The 23,233-nt window shown below is 40.4% G+C and overlaps 1 protein-coding gene across 1 annotated transcript in view; it reads right to left on the bottom strand.

Annotated features, from left to right (window-relative positions):
• RALGAPA1 (Ral GTPase activating protein catalytic subunit alpha 1) overlaps positions 1-17,222 on the bottom strand; it is a 139,879-nt gene extending 122,657 nt beyond the window's left edge. The window contains 6 exon segments of the mRNA XM_075753973.1: positions 150-327; positions 1,310-1,353; positions 2,021-2,078; positions 4,397-4,446; positions 4,987-5,097; positions 16,835-17,222. Of these exon segments, the coding sequence (XP_075610088.1) occupies positions 150-327; positions 1,310-1,353; positions 2,021-2,078; positions 4,397-4,446; positions 4,987-5,097; positions 16,835-16,940 (547 nt within the window). The 5' untranslated portion in view covers positions 16,941-17,222.
• Between the last annotated feature and the right edge of the window lie 6,011 nt (positions 17,223-23,233).

The raw sequence follows: 23,233 nt of genomic DNA, 5'->3' as shown, positions 1-23,233 counted from the left end.
AGACCTGACAGGCTGCCAAGAAACTCATTAACAGCTCCATAATTTCCCTGGGAACATATGTATGTTGGTTCTTTGCTACTTCAACTTGCCTTTGCTGTGCTGAGAATTGAATTAGGTAGAGAATTGAGTAATATTACCAAATTACTTACTTTCTTGAACATTAAGTGGAGGGTTAATGAGATTATCTAGTGTTCGGGGGCCATATTCAGACTGTGGCGATGAAAATCCAGGAATCAAGCAAGAAAACATCCATAATTGTTCTTTACTACAGTTATTTTGAAGTGCTTGCAGCCACAAAAGAAAGAGACGCACACCCTCTCGCCGTATCTTAAAGGAAAAAAAGATGGAACAAATTAACTTGTCCCAGAACATACAAAAGCATTTCCATTTGTCCTGGAAGGAGAAGTAGTAGAGTGGTAGAAAAGATAAGAATAGACAGACAGCACGACCACCGGTTATTAGCAGCGCCAAGCTAGCACATCTGCTACTCCTGCTGAAATGCAAGGACAACCCTGGCACCTTCACTGCTCTTTTCCTCACGGAATCTCCTTCACAGGATTTTCTCTGAAGGAAGAGGAAGAAAACACGTCTAGTCACTTGTTTGACTACAGCACTGCAAGATGCCATGTAAATTTTTCAGAAAATAAAAGATCGACCTAACATTTCGAAATATGTTTGTGAATTATAACAACAGAGTGAGCTTTTTGTGGCAGAAGGAGCTGTTCTACCCTCTTCCATTTCCTCTTCGAGAAAGGTGATGGAGTCCTAGAGCAGTCCCCTCCTGACTGTTAAACTGGAGAATTTCAGCACCAGCGAAGCCTGCAGGTGGTTTACAGAGGAGTGGCACGGTTGTTTGCTGCAGTACCAAAAATACACATTACACTTGGGTGGCTTTTGTCCCATGGTAAACCATTATTATACTACCCACCAATAGGTTTCTTTGGCATAGATAATCTTCCACTTCCAAGACAGCCTGAACCCCAAAACCACAGCCTGAGCCACAAAACCAGCTTCCTTGCCCCTAACAATGAAGGTTAAGGCTTACTTCTGCTTTAACGTAAAATTCTTCAAACCATTTGCACACATTCTTAACTTGGCTACACTATATAAGCACATTACTACTGCAAGTAGTTCTACCAAGGTAAAGCTGATGATTTGAAGTCATTCTTTCATGACACACAATTCATGATCTGGTTCTCATTCCTGTGCTTTTACCATCAAAATTCGCCCTTATGTTCTTAAGGATGTATTATGTATTATATATTTTTAAGTATTTTGGACAAAAGTAGCATGAAACTTTTTCCAATACCTTTAATGAATTTCCAGTGTGAAGAAGCTTCTTTAAAATCAACCCTAAAAAGAAGAAGGAAAAAAAGGGTTTTTGGGGGTTTTTTTTGTTTGTTCTTTCTTTATTAAGATGTCAGAGTTCTCGGTCAGACTTGATAGTAACTTTTAAACAAGTCCTTGGCAATCTCCAGTTTAATCTTGGTGACCTTGATATCCTCAGGCAACTCTCTCAATGCCAGAAGGAAAAAAAAAAGACCACCTTTCATAGCTTCCTCATAACCCACAACATCTTTCCCTGAGGACTTTTTGGGATGTGTACATTAAAAGTAAATTATTCTCAAGTCATTAATATACATAATATCAGCATTTCCCATTTACAAATACAGACTTCACCCCAATTTTGAAATTTATTACTAAAAGAGAAAAAAAAAAATCAGGAAAAAAATAATTACAAAGCAACTTTGCACCTGCCCTTGTTCTTTCTCAACCACTGAATTTCCAGATTCCGAGCTTTACTTCTATCTAGAAGAATATTCATTACATTGGTGGGGTTTTTTGTGTGCTTGTTTTCTTTTCTTTTCTCTTTCCCTAGCTTGCAAATTTCAAGACCATAATCCCTGTGATGCCAGTTAAAGGTTAAGGAAATGAGTAGCACAAACTGCTAATAACTACTAATACAAAATAAGATTTAAAAAAAAAAAAAAAAAGAAAGAAAGAAAGAAAATCAACTTACCAATACTATGAAATTGCCATCTCTGATGAATCCTTTCTGGAAGGAGTTGCAAAATTTTCTACAAAAAACAGAACCCAAGGATCTATGTTGCTATTTCAAGACCAAAGAGTGCTTTCACAAAGGCCACAGATCAGAAGCTGAAGGGTTAACTTAGAAAATTTCCACACTGCTTTCCTTGGAAGCATTACTGTCCTTTCAAGATAATCCCACTCCTATAGCTAAAGAAGCCCAAAGGCTCTGACAGACTGTCTGGCAAGTCATAGAATCATAGAATGGTTTGGGTTGGAATGGACCTCAAAGACCATCTAGTTCCAAACCCCCTGCCATGGACAGGGACACCCTCCACTAGACCAGGTTGCCCAAAGCCCCATCCAACCTGGCCTTGAACCCTTCCAGGGAGGGGGCATCCACAGCTTCCCTGGGCAACCTGTTCCAGTGCCTCACCACCCTCACAGTGAAGAATTTCTTCCTAATATCTAATCTAAATCTACCCTCCTTCAGCTTAAGGCCATTACCCTTCATCCTATCACTACATGCTCTTGCAAACAGTCCCTCTCCAGCTTTCCTGTAGGCCCCTTTTAGGTACTGGAAGGCTGCTCTAAGGTCTCCCTGGAGCCTTCTCCTCTCAGGCTGAAGAATGCCAACTCTCTCAGCCTGTCCTCAGAGGAGAGGTGCTCCAGCCCTCTGATCAACTTGATGGCCCTCCTCTGAACTCACTCCAAGAGGTCCACGTCTTTCCTGTGCTGAAGGTCCCAGAGCCAGCTGCAGTACTCCAGGCAGGGTCTCATGAGAGTGGAGTAGAGAGGCAGAATCACCTCCCTTGACCTGCTGGCCATATTTCTTTTGATGTGGCCCAGGATACAGTTGGCTTTCTGGGCTGCAAACACACACTGCCAGCTCACGTTGAGCTTTTCATCCACCAACACTTCCAAGTCCTTCTCCTCAGGGCTGTTCTCAATCCATTCTCCACCCAGCCTGTATTTCTGCTTGGGATTGTCCCAACCCATGTCCAGGGCCTGCATTGGAGACTTCAGGTGTTACTGCAGTTTACCTGGCCCCACTGCCTCTCTGCTGGCTATTGCTGCTTATCCTTAGGGAGCAAAATGGGATGAGTATCTGTCTCAGTTGCTCTGGTTCACAACAGGTTGTATTAGGTTATTCCACCTTTACAGTGGCTTAAGCTAAAACACTCAGCTATCAACTTCCCTCTGTGGCACAAGCAAACATTTGCTTCAGCCTTCTCAACAGAGGGGTAATGAGCTACAGCAAAACAATGAAAAGACTTGGGCAATAATGGCCTAACGCCTCTCCAGCTAGATTGGAGGCTGATCATCTTCAGATGGTAAGAAACAAAGCACAACTAGTGACAGAGGCAGTTAAAAATTTATTATGTAGCACTTCAACCTTTATGCTAGAGGCATGAGCAACTTTTAAATAATCCAATTTCCCAAATGAATTCCTGACCATGGCACTCTAGCACCAGCCTGTGCAACTGCTTCCAAAGCACGTCATCTAATATCCCTTTATGTAGGTACTAGTGAACAAATGAACTAGCTCTCTTCAGATTCAATCTCCTTGTAACAGCTAACCCCACAGTTTTAAGCACCAATGTACCTTACTAAAACAAAAAACCCACAAAAAAATCCCCATCCAAACAAAAAACCACGTATGAAAATCTTTGAATTTGTATACAGCCATGTGATAAGCATTCATCAGCTTTCCATTTCACACATTTTTAAAACCCCAATCTTTGTTCCATAGTTAGAAGCCCCCATCAAAAATAAAAGAAAAAATGTTGACATTCTAAGCTATTTCTAAACTATAGTCTCTGCTCAGAAGTGTTCTGAATCCATTAAATTAGTTTCTAATTTATCTTAATTAAGTCAAGATATGCTTTTGGTAAGGATATTGCAAAATGCTATTTTCAAATAATAAATCTTTTAAAAAATAAAAGGGATCTATAAAAACTAATTCTGCAGTAGTAATCTATTATGAGAAGAATCAGAGATAACATGCAATCAAAAGGTCAAAAAGATCATGACTAATCAGAGTTCACCTTTATAAGAATTTTTAAGTATATAATACATTGGCGGGGGGGGGGGGGATGGGACACGGGACAACCACCAAAAAGCAATGAACTATCTGCAAATGCAAAAACATCTTTTTTCAGTTACGACATCTTCTTGTAAAACTGCAAGTCAAATTCTTTTTCTTCTCACACAAAGCACATACATTCAACTCTAAGCAAAAGGAAAAAGGAATGCAGTTAAATGTAAAGCGTATTTCCAGGCAACTGTAGAATAGCTGTACTGTTATTATTTAACAGGACTTAATTCTAAGCAAAACACTCATACAGGAATATTCAAGTTATCTTACCTCAAAAATAAAAAGAATAGAATCTAATTCTTCTCTCTGAGACTTGTGACCTAGATGCAATTAAAAATAAATAGAAGACACACATTCATTATCAAAACAAAATGTAAAGAACACTGACAAAGATCCTTAAGCGCACAAAACAAAAACAAGCATTTCTACAATCATAATTTTGCATTCCTTCTACAAATTAAAAAAAGATTATTTCATAGTTATCATTTATAACAGTAACAGTTTGTGTAACTTCTTATTATGGCATCAACAGCTGGTAGAGATTAAGTTACACAATATCTTGCTAAACAAAACTTAGAATAACTCTGCAGAACACAAAAAGTGTAACACCTTAAGAATCCTCACTTTGCAAAAGGGCAAAACCAGTCATCAGAGAAGAAATGCTCTTTGCTCACCTCCACTGCCTGCACCTCTAACTGCTCTGCCTTTATTTGCAAAGTTAGTGCTTATGCATATTTCTGCACAGCTAATGTTGCCATTTGTAAGCACAGACACACAGCTTTATATAAATAACACTCTGCTTTATTTTATAACAAAAACAGAAGCACTGAGACAAAAACTGTTCTATTTGAAGTGCTTACCTTTTTGTTTAAGACCTACTTCGATAGTCACAAAGTTTTCAAAGAACACATAATATACATGTGAGAAATGTAAGTCGAAAAACTGTTTGAGATCAATTGATTCTGCGTTGTCTGAAAAACAGAACAGAACATTGTTTTTATTTCTTTCAAATATTCAGAATCAACCACTGCATACCATTATCCCATAGTAAGAACTGAAGATATGTAAAAGAAAAATTATTATTGGTAAAGAAGTTGTTGAAGTTTTCATTCTTTTAAACTGAAGGTAATGAAAATTGATATGGGATGCCATAAGTGCCCCGTGAATTTTAAAACAGGAAGCAGTGTCTTCCTGCACGCTCATTGTTTGCACAATGGTAATGCCTGCAAACCCAGTCATGAACCAGAATACCATCAGGACCAGCACAGTGCAGATGAAAGTCTGTTTAACTGGTAAGAGAAATAAAGCAAACGACACTGCCCAAACTCTACAACAGAAAGACCATTACTGTCCCCAGTTGTAATTACCAGACACACCTAAGCTCTCTTAAGAAAGGGGGAGAAGGATAAGTGAGGATCACCTCTGCTCTGGAGAGAAACGTGTTGGGAGGAAGCAAACAGCAGCACTGTATTCCCACTGCTGCCTCCTTACTCCCTGCAAGCTCCAACACGCCCCTTTGCTTTCCAGTCTGGCCCACACAGTTTGACTGGTGGTCTCACAAGATCAGAAGCTGGGACCTCAGGGATACCCTGAGGTGGAAACATCGCTGTGAGTGTAGAGCGATGGGCTTTCTTGTGTACCCCAGAAAGGTCTCCAGACTCTCTTCCCGCAACCCCCCTAGATGGTTTTGTGCAAATTCTCAGTTAAAGAAATATATGATGATTTATCTAAATTCATTTCAAATTGATCAGTTCTTTCAAGCCTTAGTACACACTGAACCAAAAGACACTCCCTGTCCTGTTATTTAACTATGTAAGACTAGAGAAACTAGCTGGACAGAACAATAGTATGGAAGCACAGAGAAACACGAAGACAGTCTTTCAAAAGGCAAAGCCCTCCCCTTTCAGAATATTGATGTGAAATTAAAAAAAAACCAAAAAACAAACCAAAAAACCAAAAACCAAACCCACACACAACCAAAACCATGAAGAAATGTGATGCAGATGAAACCTTTATACCCTTCACCAGCTCTATACACTGAGGCATCACTTTTCACTGTAGATGTATCTTTTGTAAGTCCCCTTCTAATTCTTTACTGGATCACAGTTTTTTAACCCTTTTTAGAATGACATCAATCTTGATCATCTCACATGACTGGATATACAACTGGTAGAGTATAAAGCACAGAAACAATCAATTGAAAGGATGCCCAAAAGCGTGGCATGTTTTCAATTCTATTTTATTATGTAGCTCTAGAGGACTATCAATTTTATCACTAATCTTGTAAAAGTTTCCAATACATGTTCAATTTTTGCAGTATCACAGCATTCTGCCAAGGTCTTGCATAATGCATGTAGTGGAGCCAGAGTGCCCTTAGAGAAAACAGTGCTATATTAACAGCTAAGATCAAGTCTTAAAGCATGGCAGCTTAGCTAGCAATAAACTTAGTGGTCCAGAGTGGCATGCGCATGCCTGACCATCTACAGGATTATCAAACCTCTGGTTTTGCAGAAACTGCTACATCACTTACAAATCAGCAGCTGAACTGCTGGAGTTTAGAGTCTGAAATATTAAACGTTAACGACAACAAAAAACAATTCCACCTTCAACTAGACTATGATTTCAGGGGGTCCTGGCAAGCGCACAAGAAACAGAGCTATGACTAGAGCACAGGCACAACCATTATAAGCACTTCCACTCATGGGGCAAAACCCTAAGTGAGTTCTAGACTGTGGACAAGAAAATAGAGCAGGAAGCAAATCAAAAGGGCTTGGAGATAGGAGGATTAAAGGGAAGAAGAAAGCAATGATTGAGACTTTGGGGAGAAAGGAGGGTGGTAGAAGATAATCTTTTAGTCCATGTATTTAACTGCTGTATGGGAATTGCACATAGAAAGCAGTGGAATGGTTCACTCGATGCGAAGAAGCAGAAAACACTAGTTCCAAATACTAAAGGGATAGGAAGCAGTTAATCAGGGTCTCTGCCAATCAACACAGAGGAATGCTGCATTTTTACAGGCACATTAAACGTTTCGTTTCCTGAAATAGGCCTTCATTCTTTCCCCAGACATGGGTCAACTCTGAAGCAGACAAAAAAAACCCCAAACCAAACGTACTCTTTAAAGATTCAGTCTTAACACAACAGTTCGTAATTTTTGGAGACGCTATTCCTAGATTCTTCAGGGAACAAACTAAAGGCTTGCCTACATAACCAGCTGAACAGGGATTTTCATTTTACCACATAATGACTGTGTGACACTTGCATACATACAACTGGCGCTGTCTGGCTTTCCAGAATTCTGTTTAGGGGGGAATTTCAGAGGATGGTCTTTTTTTATTGTTATTTATTTTGAATTTTTTTATTTAAGAACAATGTGGTGCCAATCACCTCAGAAAAGACTCAGAGGAGCATTGGTAGAGCTGTATTATTACCTTTAACACCCAATTAACACTAAGAGCATATCTTCAGAATACAGTTATAGCTTGGTAAAGTAGGATGAAGGTAAAAAATTCCTTGACTTTGCAACTTTTCTACCAAATGCATTTCACCCAGATTTCTTCCCAAGATCTCACTTGATAGCATAACGAAAAGCAAGTTTTTGCAATTCAAACTAAACAGTTAACAACAACTGAATTGTTGCAATAATTTCTATCACTTCAGATGGAAGAAATAAAAACATAACATTTTATTTAATGGGAGTTTTGTCCTGACATTACCTGAAAATAATACTTTTTAAAAACCCCACAAACTATTTACCTTAATGCTGAAAACCAGCCTTCCTTCTAAGGGAGGGAAAACACATCTGTGCATCTGATAGGTTTGCGACCTAGAGCAAAAGAGAGTGTCTGCTCATCATTGAGGGACACCTATAGTGATTCAGTGAGCTGCTGGTCCAGAAATTTGGAACCTTGCATTGGTCAAGAAGTTTGGAACTCGTTATGTCTGGAATCCTGACCAAGAATTATGGCGAGAAGGGAGGGGAGGGGAAGCAGATACAGCATGGGGATAATAATGACCTTAGAAGAGTCTGATCTGGAAATCATCTAGTCTGGCCACCTGCACACATCATTCCATTTCACCACTACCTCTATACTGAACACAAGCCACATGACTAATACATGCATGGATAGACTATTGATCTCTCTGATTACTTTAACAGTAAAACTTCTAGCTATACACTGCTGTTTGAGCTTTCCTCATTAATTAAGAATCTGATACTTTTTTCCTAATGAAAATGTCTCTAAAGCATTCAGCTCACCTTTATCCTTCTGATCAACTAAAGATACAGCTCTTCAATTCCCTCATCTGAAGCCATTTTCTCCAACACTAGGTCACTGTCTCTTCTCTATGCTCTCCCAAAGTATCATGAATGGTCCATACAGAGGTAAAAATCATTTCCTCTACAAGGAGCATATGTACGTCCTTTTCACACAGCCTTGAACTCGGAATTTGCATGAAGTTGCTTGTCTACTTAATCTTTTCTGCCTTTTTAAGAAGGGAGACACAGCCTTGTTTTTACATGAAGTGGGATTACACAGAAACAGGCTTTCTTCCCTAACTTACAGTGACTTACTTTATTTCTTTTTAAACAAAACAACTTTGTATTCTCCTACCACAGATTCATGTAACTAACACAAACTAATGTATTCCTTGTGTTCCTGGTACTTATGCCCAAGTTGGGAGGAGGGAAGGAGTCAAAAATAGATCTGGCACCATGCAAATAGTTAGAAAAGTTTCTCAAAATGGGAGAGGGAGAAATAGCACATTAGTGTATTCCAATGATGTGAAAACTAAAGCTTCTACTCTACAAAGCATAGTTCCAGTACACTAAAATCCAGATTTCCAGCATCATTTATGGAAGCTGTTTGTCAAGAAAATGTAGTTCTCTTCATGCTTCACAAGAGCAAGAATCATGGCTCTTTGATTGATTTTTCTTTAATAATTTTCTCTAAATTAAAAATTGTTACAAATCTGATCACTGCATTAATTCTGTGGAGTTGTTTGTTTTTTAATAGAGAAAGTTACGTTTAAGCACAAAGAAACACTGTACAGCTTCTCTGTCCTTTTCTTCCTCCCATAAAGCTTTTCTAAATGTAGCTTCAGTTTTTTCTAGGTTCAACATTAAGAAAGTAAGTTACATCTTTTTGGTTTAAGTTTTAGAAGTTGTATTCAGCTTACAGATTTCTGTTCTATTCTGATACATGAAACAGAGAACCGAACTAAAAATGGATGACTAATTATCTAAGCTATTTGTATGACCCTCATTACAAGAGCATTGAAGTACCAGATCAATGGGACTTCATATTTCCATTAAACACGCTGAAATTCTACTATTCCCCACCTTATAGACTAGAGCTGTAGCAAAAAAGGACTAAGGAGGGGAAAAAAAAAAAAGCACAACAACAAAAAAAACCCCACAAAAACCAGCAATCAAAACAAAAACACCCTCTATATCTTTTACCAACTTCTGTGCTTACATTACTTTTAGGAACTCACTTTCCTATATTTTCCAGTGGCCAACTCTTTCCTTAGTAACTTATTTTCATGTATTTTCAAATGGCTAACTCTTTTGAAGGTTAATTGTTCAAAACTTTCTGAAAGGTTACATTCTTTTCAAGGATCTCAGTAAGATATTCAAAACTTAAGTGCCCACAGTGATCATTTTAGGAAGGAAGATTCTAGACCAAAATTTTCTTGCAGAAAATTTCTTCTGCCACAGAACTCTGCCTGAGAGTAAACACATTTGCTCCAATGCTTTTATTATGGTTCAATTATCAGCACATCCCTTTTTAACCAGGAATAACTTTCATCCACAAAAGTATTTCAATGAAAATGTAACCCTTTAATACCACACATTACGAGGATACTATTTGAATAGCATATTATTATTTTAATAATATAATAATATTATTAAAATAATATTATTATTTTACTTAGAAGTAAAACACAAGAGTAGCACCTCAGCTTAAAAAATTACTTTGTCAGATGTAAAACTTGAACCAGAAAAAGCAACACAGACTTCTACTATATATTTAAACTTGTGAGGGAACATCTGAGCCAGATTCTGCAAAGCTTACAAGTTTGCAGACAACAACCCAATCCTCTGTAAGAAGAGGATCTCAGTGGGCTTTAACTTATATTACACACAATCTGCCTTCCCTGTTTATTTTGTTTTCTATATATTACCATATAAATCATTATAAACTAATCCACAACATCTGTTACATATTTATAACTTGGTAGAGTTAGCAAGAGAAATGCATCTATGCTATTTAGATGATTGCCTGCTGTATGAAATTATAATATTATAAAGCAGGTAAACTTGTACTCTCTGCACAGAACTTTAAAGGTAAACAATCAAAATACTGAACTTAAAACTAAAACAGAAAACCCCACACAGATCTTAAGATATACATTAACTTTTCTAAAGAGAACATTAACATCCACCAGTTCACACAAAGCATTGCAGAAAATTACCATAGCATTTAACAGAATAGTCTACATCATTACAGATCAAGTTGTGGTTAATTTTACATTTGATTTTAAGTACTTCAGAATTTAATAGTATGTTTATAGATAAAATTCTTACATCACATAGTATAATGAAAACATTATCCTGTCTCATTCTGAGACTTACTGGCTTTGAAGTCACTTTCCCTCATCATTAACCAAAAATAAAATATCAGTGACAACTGCAGCAAACAATGACCTGGAAGATGGCCAGACTTCCAGTTCTATTTCTGTAAAGCGGAGGCCCGCTATAGACTGAAGTGTTCAGTATCAACTCTTCTAACAAACTGGTGCCATCAGAAAGCAATAGGTTTCCAAGCGTCCTCAATTTCAATTAACATACTATCAAAATGGCCAATAGAATTTACTCACTCTTAATACTCCAAGCTGAAGAATTTAATGGCTGCTTTTACAGCAAAACAGTACAGCGGTTCAGTTACATACAGACAGTCTCTTGAATAGAAAAGCATATTATTTAGAAAGGTTAAGTGGAAAACCTCTCCGGAACTAACTGGTGGCTCTGGCATTGTTAACAGACTGTCAAAGTGAAAGAGACCTTATAACAAACCACCACATTTCAAATAGTGAGCTACACATGGCAAATCTGTTAAACAAGGGCTTCACATTAGCCCTTACTGTTTCAGTGTATTTAACAAAAACAATTCATTTTTTTTAAAAAAGGTAACTTTGTCAAAGTAAACACTCTTGAGGTTTTTGGTACTAAAAAAAAAAGAAACTTCAAGAAATGTTCTAATGACTTCTATTTTGCATCAGACAAGTCTGAACTCCTGATCACCACCATCTTTTAGAGAAAAAAAAAAAAAAAAACAAATGAAAAAACAAATGAATAAGCCAGTGAACAGCACCAATGGATGTAATTTACATACAAACCGTTACAAATTTCAACAGCCATGCTCTAGGAATGAGCAGAGGCAGCTGACAGCTCTCCAAGCTAACTCTTTCAGGTTGCTTGCAGACTCCAGAAGAGTGATGCTAGTAAACTTTTAAGAAATGCTTCCATAACAACTCAGGCACGTTCCAGAACTTAAGCTTTTATTTAAGCAACTTCAAATGCTTCCGTAGTAATGTCCTTATTTTCATTCCAAACTGCCAGAAGCTAAAGGGACACCGACCTTTCCTTCCGATCCGAGCGGCCAGAGCCCTGGCCTTGCCTAGCCTGGGGCTTTGATCCCACTCCAGCCCTTAACCCTGCAAGCCAGCAGCACTGCCCACAGCTGCTCTCTGCAAGTCGAGTGTAACAGCACCCAAAATCATCAAGCAAAGCAATTCTTCCCCCTTTTCCCCGGCCAAAACGGAACAGAATGGGTTCAGGGTTAAGTCAAAATTGACAGAACATCGAGTCTAATTTCTTAAACTGCACTCAAGCCTCAGCCAGCATGATGAATTCCAGTGGTGACATGTCCTCTGCAGTTAAAATTACCAGGAAGGACAAAAAAAAAAAAAAAAAATCTACAACCCTTGCAAAAAATAATCCAGCTTTGCACATCCACAGAAACTTCTGCAACAGTTATCTCCACAGAAAATTCCAGGCCGCTAGTTTTACTGCAGCTTCTCACACGCCTCTCACTTTAACAGCCATAAAACATTTTTCATTTAGTATAATATATAAGTGATATTATAATGAGTGATGTTGATGATGTGCAACACCAATGAATGCCATCCAGCTGAAGCATTAGGGCTGACTGCCAGTGAAATAGATTTCTTAAATTAAAATCTCTTTAGACAAATGCAATCTCTGTTTAAGTATATTGTTTAATATTAAACAATACATCAGAATGGATGTCCAATACAGCCTGTTTCAGTCTGTCCGGTATAGCTTGACTTTTCCCTTTCAGAGATCGCTTACATGAAATGTCGAGCACCAACAACCATCAAGAATAACAAAACAAAATAATAAAAAAAACATCCCATGCTTCAAATACTCTGTTCTCTTAGCATTTACATTTTACAAGCATTTTCTCTGTGGTTCCAAAGATACAAGCAGTGTATTCTTAAGATATCAGACGCTGTGCTGGTTTTGGCTGGGATAATAATTTATGAGAAATAATATATTCCTTTTTCCTTTACTCTGGATTGACAGATTACAGGCCTGTAACTCCTACTCTACAAAAAAAATGAAGGAAAAAAAAAAAAAGAAGAAAATTCTCCTAAGATTCAGCCCTAAGAGAAAATCTTAAACCAAGTATATTCATTTGACTTGCCTGCACATAGTAAGATTACGCAGAAATCGTTAAATATTTAGAGGGGGCAGCTTTTTTTAAAAAAAAAAAAAATATTTACAAATTCTGACTGAAACTACAAATTCAACAGGTAGCAGCATTGTATTTGACATCAAAACTAGAACAAAACAAGAAGTCAATGTTGTTGAGGTATGACGTTATGAAAGGGTCCCATATCTAGCTGCCTTAATTATTTACAGAGTTCTCAAAGCACTGTTTTAACAAAAGGACAAACCAAGCATGTTTTGATGCTAGGAATACTAGAACAAACTTTTATGAACTACCATTTTAAAACCATAGAATTTTGGTTTGATGTTGGAAGTCTGATTAAACAGCACAACACTGATTATAAGAACAGCGCGATATTATTTCCATGTTATTTCCTCTTAACAATCCTAAAAATTGTGATTAGCTGCTAATTCACCGGGGATTGCTAAAAAAATATGTATTTTTCTGGAAAATCACAGGCTTCGTTCTGCAAGCAATACCTAATTCCATAAGGCACACTCTCTGCCTGCACTTCCATCTGGTAGAAATGTCTCGGCGATCACACCTGCGCTAACTGCAGCTGGCAGCCTTCCTTACAAGGCAAGGGAATCCCATTCCATGTTCCGCTCAAGGTTGATATGCTCTAATCACCGCAGCAGCTCACAGTAAACAAAACTGTTACAGCCTTCCCAGCGTATAGAAACGAGACAGAAGAACACTTTGATAGAAAGTCACATTAGAGAACTGCATGAGGCATAAAGGTACTTCCCAGAACTAGGACGGATTAAAAAAAAAGGGGGGGGGGATGAACACTTCCCTATGGGAAGAAACTAATACACATCAAAAGAATCAAATCTCTTAAAGCAGATAGTTCCAGCTGTTTCAAGAAAAATACTACAGAAGGAAAACAATGAAAAGCAGATTAACTTCACTCACATACTGTGATGTCCCAGGATAAGAGACTCCAATCTCTTTCCAATTTTTCTTAGCAATAATATTATTTATTACTACTTGGAGGTCTCCTAAAGGCTTTAACCTCTATTAAAAAACAAACAAACAAAAAACCCAACCCAAAAACCTATGCTTGTGACATGCGTAAATTGGTCACATATTATATTTACTTTAACAAATAATCAATTCTGAATTAGTCACCTGAATTTTCCTTGGTTCCCGAATTACGACAAAGGCTGAATAGAGCCATCAGCCAGAGACAGGACACTGGAGTGAAATGGCAAAGAGCAGTTATGCACAAAAGAATTTCAGGAAGAAAAACAAAAACCCCAAACGCATTTCCCCCAGTATGCCTATAAGCAATAGTTAGTCTAGCACTAATGAGCTTCCCAAGCCAAAAATCTTTTACTGTAACTTCAAATTTGGTAAGCCTTAAAAGACTTTATTTCCTGGTCTTTTTCATATATGTTTACGCATTTTTCACTGTCTGCCCCTACAGAAAGGGATTCCAAAGCTTTCAATGTCTTTTCACATTTAAGTTTTACTCTCATCTGAGTCATTCCTATCTCTAAATCCTCTGTACGCTGACTACAACAGTAAGACTATTAAAGCTGCAATGATATTTGGTGTAATGGTACACCAGTTTTACAAAGACACAATATTTTCTATATTCCTTTTGCAGACTAATTTGCATTTTTTTACTAAATTTAAACTCATTTGTCACCACATTATACTATCTTAAATATTTTTAGATGATGCCTGACTTGCACCATTGCCTTACAGGATCCAACTGTCAATGTTTTACCACAACAAAATTTTTTAGATTTCTCCTCTTTGGCTAATAGACAACCAGCAGTCTATAATTCACAAGCTCTTGTCTCTTTTCATGACTATTCCATTATTTTAGCTTACTGGAGAACCGCTGCTTTGGATGCCTTGATAAAATAGAGGGAAAACGAACTAGTACTCCCTTTCCTCCCCTCAAGTCTTAACCATGAATCCAAGGCCATGCTTCAGTTTATTGTTGCTGAACCAAAGACTAAAAAGTACAGGAAAAAAAAAAAACCTCTGTAACTCTGGTCCAATACACCTTGCAGGCCTACTGAAAGACTTTTAAGTTCAAGAACAAGAGAAAATTCTCTCCTTCTCCTGGATGTGAAACAGCAGAGAATTCTCTTCTGGATAGTTTTTCAGTTTCCAATGTGCAGGGGCCATTGGAACCAGCCAAATAATTTTTTCATTCATAGAGATACTGAACAGAGCTGAAGTGAGATTTCTTCCCTTCTCCCCTCACTTAGTCTGTTGGCAATAGCTAGCTTGGCTTCCCTGAGTACATGGAAACATGCCAGTTATACTGGGGGAGTTGTCACTCAAGAAGAAAAAAATAAACAAGAAAATGAAGCCCTATAAAGTAAGCATCTTCCAGAATGCATCCAAGTATTAACAAAGCTGAAGGAAAATCTTGTAAATAAAGGACAAGCAACAGAAATATCAAATCTAGAACAAATGAGATCAAAATCACATAGATTGTTTTGCAGACTAAAGCAGAAGTAGAAACATTCAGATACTTCAGCCAGGAAACCTAAATTCAGAGAGGTACTTAGTTTCTTACAATGCTCTTTCCACTTAGTTTCAACTGATGAAGTAGCTAAAAATACATATAAATCTACATAAAGCAAGCCACAACTGGCTCAGTACAGCTAGTTAAGAAGAGTGGTAACATTTTGAGTGAGGCAAGAGGATACATCTGACTACTGAAGTGTCTTGGATAGCTGACTACCCAACTAATCTCCATTTCAAAAGCCTAAATAATTATTATGTTGCAGAAAATAAGCCATGCAGTGGCAGATGCTGCCATATGGGAACACCTGTTCCTTCAAACACCAATACAAAAGTAAAAAGGGAGCAATAACCATTTTTCCATGAAAGGAAAGAATCCAGCTTTGGAGGCCAAGGACAAGGTACTTAAACACCCTCAGACTGTGGGCAGAACCCAAAATAATCCACTCAGTATTCTGTGCTAAATATGGAATGCAGTTGCCCTTGACCCAGCCCTGCTCACATGTTGATAAACTGTCAGAAGCAACACATGCATTTACAGAACCAAAAGGGCCCAAAAGACGCTCCAGAGCAAACTTTTTTTTCCCCAAGGACGGTTTGATGACAGTGATTTAAGATTTTTACAAACACATGCAACTAACAGATATTTTGAAATGGTTAACTCTGGGGTTTTCCACTGTTTTTTCATTAGGCAGTTATTCCACATAATCACAATTTCTAATTCACTGGTCAGGCTACACAGCTGTTCACATGGAACTGCAGCGGTACTTATGTTCCCTCCTTGACCAAATGGCAAACCAAGAGTGTTTTCAGACTAGCTGTATGCAGACTAGCTAGTTGCATCTATATCTACTCTAGTGAGCACTTATTGTTGTAGCTCTTACCTTGAAAACACACCCAAACATAAGTTGTTACTGTAAGCATATAGGGGAAACGCATTAGAGAGTCACAGGCACCCCATTAGCGCTCACCAGCCACTTCTATTCAAGCACACCGACGTAGCAGCATTTATGTAGCTCTAGAGAGTAATTCAGGGGGAAGCACACCAGCTTTTCGCCTCCATCCACAGCTGCCAAATGAATTCCACATTCAAACGCGGTGGAAGTGTACGTGCCTCAGTCCAACAGCGGGGAGCGGAGCATCCTTCCCCCCCCCCCCCCTCCGCTGCGCCCGCCGGGTCCAGCGGCCCTGGGCACACAGCTGAAGCCTCGCCGCCGCCTGCCCCGCGGTGCCGGGCCCGGGGCCCTCCCTCCGGCCGCCGTGCCGAGCCGAGGCTGGGCCGGGTGGGGTCTCTCGCCGGAGCAGAGCCCCGAGCCCGCCTCCCGCCCCGGCGCCCAGCCGCTCCCTCCAAGTTCCCGGCCCTGCCGACGCCGGGACTCGGGGCCAGCGGCCCCAAGGCCCCCCGGCTGTAGTCCCCTGCTGATCCGCTCCCTCCCGCCGTCCCTCCCGGCCGCCTCACCGATGAGGACGCGCAGGTGCTTGAGGCGGGTGAGCGGGTCCTTGCGGGTGTCCAGCACCTTCTGCGTGGATTTCCGTACATCCCCGTGCGGCTTCTTGGAGAACATCCCGACGGGCCCGGGCTCGGCCCCGGCGCCGCGCTCCAGAGGCAGAGAGCGGCCTCCGGATCCGCCCGCACCGGGGCCCCTACATAGCCAGCAGCAGCAGCAGCAGCGGCGGCAGGGCCGCCTCCTCCTCCTCCCCCCCCCCCCCCCACCGATGCGGCTGAGGTGGTGGGGCGCGGCGCGGAGTCAACTCCCCGCGGTCCCGGGGGGAGGGCCGGGCCGGGCCTAGACGCCCCCTTCCTTCCTTCTCCTCCCGCTGCTTCACGACAGCCGTCAGGTGCGACTCCAGGCGTCTCTATGGCAACCGCGCCGTGACGTCGCGGCGGCGCTCCCCAGCGCACCTCTGAGACAGGCGGGCGGGCGGGCGGGGCTGTGGCGGCGGCGGCGGCGGTTCCTTCTTCTGTCCCTGCGTGCGTCCATCCCGCCCGCCCGCTCTCAGGCCCTGGGGGAGTCAGGGCGCCGGTGGGGAGCTGCGTCTGCCCGGGGCCTTCACGGGTCTCCTTGCCGGAGGATGGAGAGCGGGCACCGGAGCAGGACAGTCAGGGGGTCGCTGCAGGATCCTCCGCGCAACTCGGCAACAACAACTGGTGCAGAAAACTGTACTTTAGCTGTTTATAAGTAAAATGTAAAGTTATCCCATTATGCAGCTCCTTCTGTCTATACAGAGACGCTGAAGTGTGGTGAGGTAAGGGGGGGAATCCCATGGGGAGTGAAGAAATAAAATCCAGGCGGGGATGATATTCACCAAGGCAGGGACTCCAAACCTTTACCCAAGTCTCAGTTGTGCAACCGGCAACGATGTGTCTTGTAGTTCCTCTTTCTGCACCGGTCCTCAAAGCGCTGCAACTCCTCGCTCTCAGCTCCTGCCTGCAGTCGCTTCTTCCCATTTTTGCTGCCTATGCCTTCGGCTGCAGCGCTGGCATCGAGACTGAACCATCAGGTGCGGCTGGGTCCAGCGTGACAGTCTGGGGCGTCCCGATTCCTTCTGCGCTCCGTAGGACGGTCGTGCTCACGCTGCTCCTACAGCAAAGCCAGAAATGGGCTCAAGAGACAGCGCTTGTCCCAGTCCCACGCGCAACCTCACCGGCGAGGCCCGCAGCAGCAGCCAGGGATGTGTACGAGGTGCCGTGTAAACTCTGCTGCTGAGGGCTGAATTAGTAACATTGACAAAGCCCAACGTTTCTCCTAAAAGCCTGATGTTGGTTTACAATCATGAAATTTATGAAATAAAGAATTCTCGGACTTTTCAATAGATGTCTGCTATTGTATCATTTCAGACTCACAATTTCCAGTGTCTCTTTGCTTGGGTTTTTAAATAGTCCCTGGTGCTCAGTTTTGGATTGAGGAAATCCAGTTCCCTGAGCTAAGAGTCTGATTACAACAGCTGCAGTTTTTAACATTGGCAATACTTAACTATTTGAGACTTGTTATAAAATTGTAGGAGTTGCCAGCATTTACATACCTGTTACATAAATAACATAACCTGAGTATTTAAATGCATGACCAATAACAGTTCATGTTGCAAGCACAAGGGCAGTGGGATTTAGTCAGCAGGTCAGTGTCTTCTGCCTACCTATGTGGTGGTCTGCCCCAAAACATCTCATATTCTACCATCCTTGTAAATGAGATCCAAAGGTTAGCAATGTTAGGTAATAGCTAGTATTACTATAATTTATTTTACCACAACACAGTACATTTTAGCACTCTCAGGTCTGACAGCAATACATTGATTTATGTGCTTTGTTTTCTAAATTTCATTAATTCTAAGCGCATTTTTGCATTTTGACAATCTTTAAAAATGCATTGTTTGGAGAATTTGCTTGCTTTTCTGATAATTTTTAGGTCTTTAACTCAAGACAGAGCTTGAAAAAATAAACAGAGTAAGACATCACCGAAATATTAAATGACAAGAGGGAGTGGTGTTAACTAAGATAATAATGGCTTCTATGGAGAACCTCCTTCTGCAGAGCACACCAGGCAGGAAGGGCATGTTCCATGCACAGCGAAAGCCGTGATCTTGCAAAGGCTTGACTTTGAAGCATGTGACTTCAATGCTTTTGATTATGCATGGAGGACGAAGTTAGAAAATAGCAGGATTAGTTAGGGAGGGGTTAGGTTCTGCTGCATTCCAGGCGGCTATTACTGTACCCAATTCTTTGCATTTCCACTTTAAAGAAAGAACTTTCCAAATATTTTTGTTCAGCTGTGAGGGAACCCCCATAAGTAAGTTTAACTGAATTTTTAAAGGAGTAGTGTAGATAATTAAGTGCTGCAGAACTTTTTTCCCCTTCTTTTAACTCTCCCCACAGGGCCCCACAGGGCACTCAGAGTAGTGGGGGCAACTGGGTCACATTCATACCAGCAATTAACTTCTTGCAATTCATCTAGGATTTATGATTTCCAAAGAATTCAGCTGTTGCCAAGTACTTCAAAAACATATGAGTATTTTTTTGATATATCAGAGAGCACAAACCCTTCAGTTCTAGCCTGGTTCAACAGTTCACATTTCAAATGGATAGATTATGTTTGGGATTCTTGCATCCACTCCCAGAAATGCAAGTTTCTGGAATTCCTGCTTTACTAATATTTACACCACATTAAGGTACATGATTAAAAGTGAATTAAAATTACTCAGAATTGCATTAAGTATTTCCCTTCTTTCAGGTAGCTAGCATAAGTCTTAAACCTGATCCATCAGAGGTGCCTGTTTATATTCCACTGAAGAGCTATTTGCACGCATGGTCCTTCAAAGGAAAATAATAAATTTAAAAGAATTTTTAAAATGCATTCCACTGCTGCTCATCTCTTTGTATTTAGCTCAACAGCTGATCCCTTTGAGGCTTTTCTGTAAGTACTCCTATTTCTACTTTTCTGTACTACCCTCCTCAGTTTCCTTCCAATGGGGGTTGCCTTGCTTTTGAGAAAGAAGCCTCTCTAAATTGCACCCTGGGCATTAAGGGGTGTGTGCAATGGTGTGAGGTAATCCTCTGGGTAGATGGCTTTGCCTGTGCTACAGTATTCCTGTTTGGGAACCACCCTGAGTGACGATTTTTTAGTTTACTTAATTGGCAACTATTTATTTGGAGAAAAAGACCCCCAAAGTTATTTAAGGGTTGAATAGTCAAAACCAGGGTTCTGTATAGTTTAGTACTCTAGTGTAACATACTCATACTGGAGATGTTGGCCACTTTGACCTAAGCAATCAAATATCAGGATCCTGGAAGATATTTCTAATATGAGAATAATGGAACAGCTAGCTGTTCCTTTGACAAAATCTTGTTCCGGGGGGGGGGGGGGGGGGGGGCGGGACAGGACACCGCACAAATTCCCATTTCATTTGCACAACCCCATATCTCACAGATGAAATCTGGAATCTATATGCTTCTGTAATGAAGGGAAGAAGCTTTTCATGAGCTTATACTCTCCTGAGCAACCAATTCTTGCTTTATTGCTTTTTTTGTTAAGCAGTATATCAGCATTAATACCTTTGCATGAGCATTTGGTATAAAGTCAGAACACTGCAGTTTTTCCAGCCAAAGATCCCAAGCTTGAATAAGTTTTTCCATGAGCTACAGAATTAATGAAGCCAGATTCGTACCAAATTTGTACTGTAGTGACTGAATGCCATGAGTCACCTCCTTCCATAGCCATAAACCTTCCCTTGCTTCGTCCTCCCCTACATACTTGAGATGGGCAAGAGGCCTGACTGCAGTTAAGTCTTAACTATGCGTGTACAGGTTGGCGAGCTGACTGCTGTCTCTTGGAAGGGTAACAGTGAACTTACACATTTCCCTCTGTGGGACATTAATAGAGGTTCTTTGTTCCAGATACCGTTTCACAAAACATGCAGAAACTTGGTATATTTAACACTTGTGCTCTCATGTTAAATTAGATCTAAATTAGACAATGGCTTCAAAAGTAGCAAGGAGAGTGCAAATGAAAAAAAAAAAAAACCCAAACCAAAACCGACCCAGCAATCATTACCTAAGCTTTGTTTTCTTAACACGCCAGGACTATGTCAGCCATGCTCAAAGAATAGAAGGGATATATGGCCTATCACGATGAGAAATTTTTATACACATGAAAGTTGTTTTCAACCAATGTAACCATTACTAATTCCTGTCCAGCGGTGCCAGAGAATTTAGACTTTTGCTGTGCAAGGTCACCTCCAACTCACAATGTTTGAGTTATATTGTAAGCACCAGCACCCATATCTGATATGAAAGAGGTTTTGAAATGTGAATACACTGATATGGTGGCAGTTACAACAACTTTTTTTTTTAACCAAAAGTGGTCAAACACTCTCTCTCAGCCACTGACATGTTTTCTTTTTCTTCCCCAACTTATGAAATAGTTTTGCAATATTGACAAACCCACAAAAGAACTTGCAGAAGAGAAAAGCTCTGCAGAAACTCTGCATGTCTTCCAGTCTCTGGCAGAGACCAATTTTTGCACAGATTCCTTTTTATCAAAGGAAATATTTTGCCCTCAATCTCTCCCCTTATCTCACCTGCAGGAGTAAGCAGGGTCTTTTAGAAATAAGTCATATCTCTTTGAGTTTAGTCTGATTACTAGTTTTAAGCTTACTTGGCACCATTTGCAGCACATACCACACTATCTTGCCTAGGTAATATACGAGCTGAGGGAGGAACATGATCCAATAGCCTTCAAACTTAGCTAGAAGCTTGCACACCGTGAGTGCTACTTTAACTTGCTGCTGACCTTGTCCTGCAGGGAAAATAGTCTTTTCAGCGTTCTTGTGACCCACCCCCTAATATTGCACTTTGAGGGTGAAGAATCAGATTTAATTTGACAGAGCATCCAGTGTATCATTTCTTGGTGATACTGGATAAAAATTATTTTAAGTGACATAATTTGGTTTGCCAGAGTTCACACATTTCCCTCTGTGGGACATTAATAGAGGTTATGTTTGTATAGAGGTAGATGCTTGTATTGCTTTAGCTGGAAAACACACCCCAGTGCTACCACTTCTTTCTTAACCCATGCTACAGATGCCCAAGAACTGACTAAAACCTTGCATGTATCTTCCAGATAAATTTCTCTCACGATTCTTCTTTCATCGTTAATAAAACATACTGATGGACCTGGCTAATATCTTGATGCCCTGTCCCCTTTGGAGGACCTTGCCCCCTCACAATCAAACTTATGATGACCAGTCCAAGACAAACTACATCTCTGAACTGGGAGAAACTCCTAATGAGGAGATACTTAAAACTCATTAAGATGTAGTGCATTATATTGGATCAAACACTGTGAAAGCTCTTTCGTCCCTGCTTCTCCTTAAAGGTTTCATCTATACCTGTATCCTACTGACTCACATTATATATCTTTGGCTTCTCTCTTTACAATCTCCTTCTTGTCAGAAACATTCAGTTACTATGCAGTTACTCACTACAAAAAAAGCTGCTAATCAGGTTGATGATCAGAAAGCTAGTAACTGCTTTCAGGTTCTAGAGCGATCTATGTTTCCACTCACTGTCTCCATTCAACAAATTGGGTGTAAAATTACAGCTCTGCTTCCCAGCTTTTTCTGAAGATGTCTGGTCTATAGCCACCATGCTTGTGCCAGGTTCTACTTTTCTGTGTGTTTCACAGATGTGATTCAATAGCCAGATCCAGATTATTGGTTTAAGTGCCCAGATTAAATCCCAGGAAGCTGATGCCTGCATTTCCAAGCTTTTCCTTTTCATGTGCGAGAGTTCCCATCTTCAATCATCCCTCTCTTTCCCAAACTGGGAAAGGAGATTTCACCATCTGTCAAGGTCTATGCAGGCCAGCATTTTATTTATAATGATTGTTATCACATCCAAATTTTTTTCAGTACCAGCTTCAACAGAATTGCCAGTCTTGAATTTTGCATTGTTGCCAACTGTCCGTGTTAATGGACCATCTCTCTTTCTAATTGTTCAAAAATACCACATACCAGCTGTTAATCTCCACTTCCCCATTAAATGGAGAGCCAAGCTGATGAGCATGATGACAATCACCACCTTCTTAATGGCTATTTTACTCTAATGAAGGGTATAAGTCATGATCCAGAAAAAAATCATAGCTTTGTAGGCACCTAATGCTTCCTTTCATTTATCTTGCTAAAATGGTCAGCCTACAGGCTGGTCCTCTGGTAGCTGACTGGATTCCTAGCTGGCATGTACACACAGTAAGACACAAAACTTTGCAAGCCCTCTAGTAAGCCAGACAGAGTTTCTTCCCCCCCCCCCCCCTTCTAGCACACATCTGGCCCTAGGTAGCTGATTAAGATAAGTGTTGCCACTTTA

The sequence above is a fragment of the Balearica regulorum genome, chromosome 5, assembly GCF_011004875.1.
Source record: "Balearica regulorum gibbericeps isolate bBalReg1 chromosome 5, bBalReg1.pri, whole genome shotgun sequence".
Taxonomy (NCBI): Eukaryota; Metazoa; Chordata; class Aves; order Gruiformes; family Gruidae; genus Balearica; species Balearica regulorum.
The sequence above is the reverse complement of the archived record's forward strand: the minus strand, read 5'-3'. Positions and strand labels throughout refer to the sequence as shown.